The sequence below is a fragment of the Orycteropus afer genome, unplaced genomic scaffold (assembly GCF_000298275.1).
Source record: "Orycteropus afer afer isolate SDZICR_OR568_19922 unplaced genomic scaffold, OryAfe1.0 scaffold00012, whole genome shotgun sequence".
In the NCBI taxonomy this organism is placed as follows: Eukaryota; Metazoa; Chordata; class Mammalia; order Tubulidentata; family Orycteropodidae; genus Orycteropus; species Orycteropus afer.
Window position 1 is genome coordinate 15,394,049 of NW_006921599.1, and position 4,163 is coordinate 15,398,211.

Below are 4,163 nucleotides of genomic sequence, written 5' to 3' on the forward strand. Positions count from 1 at the left end.
CAGAGAAGCAAGAAACACTGTGAGCTGGGGACACATTTCAAAGTACAGGTGGTTCCTGACTTTAAAAAAAAAAAAAAAAAAAGTATTTGAGTTAGCATGAACTGCACTTATAACCATCTGGCTTTTATTTTACTTTTTGATGCACCTTATCATCAGTAATATGTACTACATACATGTTGCAGTATGTAATTTGCTGATACTATCATCCTCAGAAATTCACTTGCAGATGTTCAAGGCTATGATTTACTGTTCAAAACACTGCTCTATAGCAGGCAATAATGAAAAAAATTCAACTTATGTCAGAACCAACTTATGATGGAGTTGTCAGAATGAAACCCATAGTAACATGGGGACTCCTTGTAATAGCCTTACAAGTATACTAAAATAAGATCAATGCAAGAAACCTTTTAGGAATAGAGAAATCAACAACTCTGCGCCCTAAGGAAGTTTATGTAATTTTGCATGTAAGATATATTTATGGGGGAGTGTCTGTAGCTTTTATCCATATTAAAGGGGTACATATCTTCCCCACTAACTTAATCCAGTACACATACACACACAACTAAATAACTTTTTATAAAACATACTATGCTATTAATATGAGCCAAACAATCCCAACTTTCTAGGAACTATGATTATTGTTGTTAGGTGCTGTTGAGTTGGCCCCAACTCATTGTAACCCTATGTGTAACAGAACAAAACACTGCCCAGTCCTCCACCATCCTCACAATCCTTGCCATGCTGGAACCCATCATTGTGGCCATTGTGTCAATCCATCTCATTGAAGGTCTTCCCCTTCTTCGCCGATGCTCCACTCTACCAAGTATGATATCCTTCTCCAGGGATTGGTCTCTTCTGACAACATGACCAAAGTGGGGGAGATGAAGTGTGGCTATTCTTACTTCCGACGAGCATTTTGGCTGCACTTCTTCCAGGACAGATTTGTTTGTTCTTCCGGCAATCCATGGTATTTTCAGCATTCTTCACCAACAGCACAATTCAAACGCATCAATTCTCCTCCAGTCTTCCTTATGATTAGGTTTATTAAATATGTGATTGTTAATGAAAAACTTCAAAGCTTTGAATCGAAACTTTCATATTGAGTAACCATGAATCCAGCCCTATGTACTATACTTCCAAAGCACAGTACAAAGAAATAAAAAACTGACAACTCAGAAAAAAAAACCTTTATTATTAGTCGGGAAAAATACCTTGCTCCATATAGGATGGTTCATTTAATTAAAAATTTCTGTGTCTTGATTCTGTTACATATAAAATTATTATATAAGGAGACAAAGTGAAAAGGAACGTTAGGATTTGAGTATGTGTCTTTATAGACAGTAGAAGATAGTATTTTATATAATTTCAAATTTCATAAAGAATGTTAAGTTTGCAATGCCAATTATATTTATTTTATTTCAGTGCATTGTATTTCTTCTAAATTTCTAAATATTTTTAAATTATACAAGTAATACATTTCTTAGAATCTCAAAGTACAGATATACTTACTAATTTTTTTAAATATAGTTAGCTTCCACTCTCTCAAAAGGTAGCACTTTAATATTTTAGTATGTGGTTTTTTCTAAAAAGTTGTATTTTAAAAAATCATGAATTATATTTTCATGACAGCATAATTTTCAATTGCTCAAAAACTCAAAACATCAAAAACATGTTGATGTTACTTGATTTTATGTCTTATTTACTTTTCAGTAAGTAGATACAACTTTTCAAAAATGTAGTCAATTCCCCAACTTTTATGTCGTTCTTCAAAAGCATCAACATTCTCAAGACAAAGCATATTACACACTGTACCTGAAACAAAAAGGGCAACACATTAAAATGCTATGAAGAATGAAATCAATGCTTTTTCTAAAAATATACCAAATGACCTTTTTTTTTTTTTTAATGTGGTTTGGGTGAATTAGTTTTCCATTCAACAATACATGTTTTGTTTCATACCATTAGTTGCAATCCCCTCATGTTACAGCACCCTTCCCACTTCCTCCCTGGGTTCTCCATTTCCATTTGCCCTTCTTTCCTGCCTCTGAGCTTTGTTTTTGGGCAAATGCTGACCTTTTGGTCTCAGATGGTTGATTGTTCTGAGAAGTATGTTCTTCACCAATGTTACTGTTCATTTTATAGGCCTGTCTGTTGTTTGACTGCAAGGTGATCCCGGGGGTGGGTTCAGTTCCAGGTTTGAAGGTGTCTAAGGGCCATAATTTTCAGACATTCCACTAGTCTCTATCAGACCAGTAAGTCTAGTTTTTCTTTTTATGATTTGGAATATTGCTCTACATTTTTCTGTACTTCAAATGCTTTTAGAAATAGTTTACTAAAAGTTTTTCTTTTCTTTTTAATGAAAATGGAGAAATGTTAGGGACAAATTTTCTGAATTCTGATTGTTACTCTGACTTATTGTAACTCCCATGAGCAAAAATAAATAGGCCATCTCTCCAAAAAGTTTAAATGTCTTCAACATAAAGCATATAGCTAAAAAAGTATATTACTTAGTCCCCTTTCTAGGATAAATCAGCCTTTAATTAAATGGTCTAACTTTTAAATTGTATGTACTTCTAGGAAATTAGTAGCTAACAGTTCAAAATAATTGTAGACTTTATTTAAAAAGAGTTATAGTCTAAGTCCACAACTTACCAAACAACCTTGTAATTTCAGCATCAGGAATATAAAATGGTGGACCTACGTAAAAGAGAAATTTGGTGAAGAATAATTTCTATAGAATCTTCTAAAGAAGAAATTCTCAGGACCCACATCTCAGCTTATTCCCAAGAACATAGGTGTATTTATTCTATGTTGTTATTGTGTGCCATCCAGTCAATTCCAGCTTACATTAACCCTATAGGACAGAGGACTGCCCTGTAGAGTTTCCTGGATTGTAATCTTTACAGAAGCGGATTGACATATTTTTCTTCTTCAGAATGATTGGTGGCTTTGAACTGCTGACTTCTGGCTTAGCAGCAGAACACTTAACCACTGCACCACCAGGGCTCCCTACTTAATCCATAAACAACTTAATTATACAAATAGATGAGGATGTGACCCCCATCTCCTTATTAGCGTCCTTCTACTCCTCTTTCCTCTTAGCTCATCTCATACCAAAGAAGTACTGGCTTACTGCAGGGATAGCAATGCAGCATGGCCATCCATAGTTTAAGAGGAGATGGTAGGGGCAGCCATGGGTCCTGGGAAGACTGGAAACAGATGGGTAAAAAAACCAAACCAAGCCAAACTAAAAAACAACTAGTTGGCATCAAATCAACTCTGACCATAGTGATGCCTTGTGTGACAGAGTTTTCAATCACTGATATTTTGGAAACAGAGTGCCAAGCTTTTCTTCTGAGGCACCATTGGGTGGGTTCAGTCTGCCAATTTTTCCATTAGTCTAGTGCTTAACCATTTGAGTCACCCATTTGGTACATTAGCAAATTCCTTTGGGATTCCCTTTCTCCTCTGGGGTACTGATTTTTCAAGTTTCCAGATCCTGTGTCTTTCCAGAGCAGTACTAGCGTCTCCATCCCCAGACAGAACCTGCCGTGCTTTTTTCCCACAAGCCCCTAGGCCTCCTGTTCACCAGCGGAATTTAAATTAGATCAGCAGAGCTAACTTCTGCCTCCATTAATTTCTATTTCCATCTGCTTGTCTCAGAGTTAATTACAGACACTAGATCACATTTAAAAATAGTTTTGAAGTATGATTTATTCAAACAGAAAAAAATACTAACATGTAAATATTTATAAAACAAAGCACTTAAAAAAAAAAAAAAAGCTCGATTAAAAACTGATAGGGGGATTTTTACAAATAAGAGTTCTATTCACTGTCTTCATCTCCTCCTGAAAATAAAAGCCCATGATCAGCCACACCAAAATGAGTCCAGATTAAAACATCGCCTTTACAAATTCAAAGCAAAGATAGTAATAAACAAAGGGAAAGGATAACTGATAATCTTGGAAATTAAAAAAAAAAAAAAAAAAGTAATTGTTTAGAGATTTCTTTTTTTTTTAATTTTATTTTATTTAGATTTGGGTGAAGATTTACAGAGCAAATTCACTCTCGATACAGCAGTTCACATATACTTTGTCTCATGTCATTGACCACAGTTTACCACAATGCAACAGCTCCCCTCCAATTTCCTCCCCAAGGTACCA

General features: G+C 35.1%; 1 protein-coding gene across 1 annotated transcript in view; it reads right to left on the reverse strand.

The window, feature by feature from the left end:
* Nucleotides 1-1,699: 1,699 nt before the first annotated feature.
* Nucleotides 1,700-4,163, reverse strand: part of TPMT (thiopurine S-methyltransferase) — a 21,096-nt gene continuing 18,632 nt past the window's right edge. Inside the window, exons 7-8 of the mRNA XM_007952020.1 lie at nucleotides 2,653-2,697; nucleotides 1,700-1,812 (exon numbers count right to left, since the gene is read on the reverse strand). Coding sequence (XP_007950211.1) covers nucleotides 1,700-1,812; nucleotides 2,653-2,697 — 158 coding nt within the window. The remainder of the gene's footprint in view (nucleotides 1,813-2,652; nucleotides 2,698-4,163) is intronic.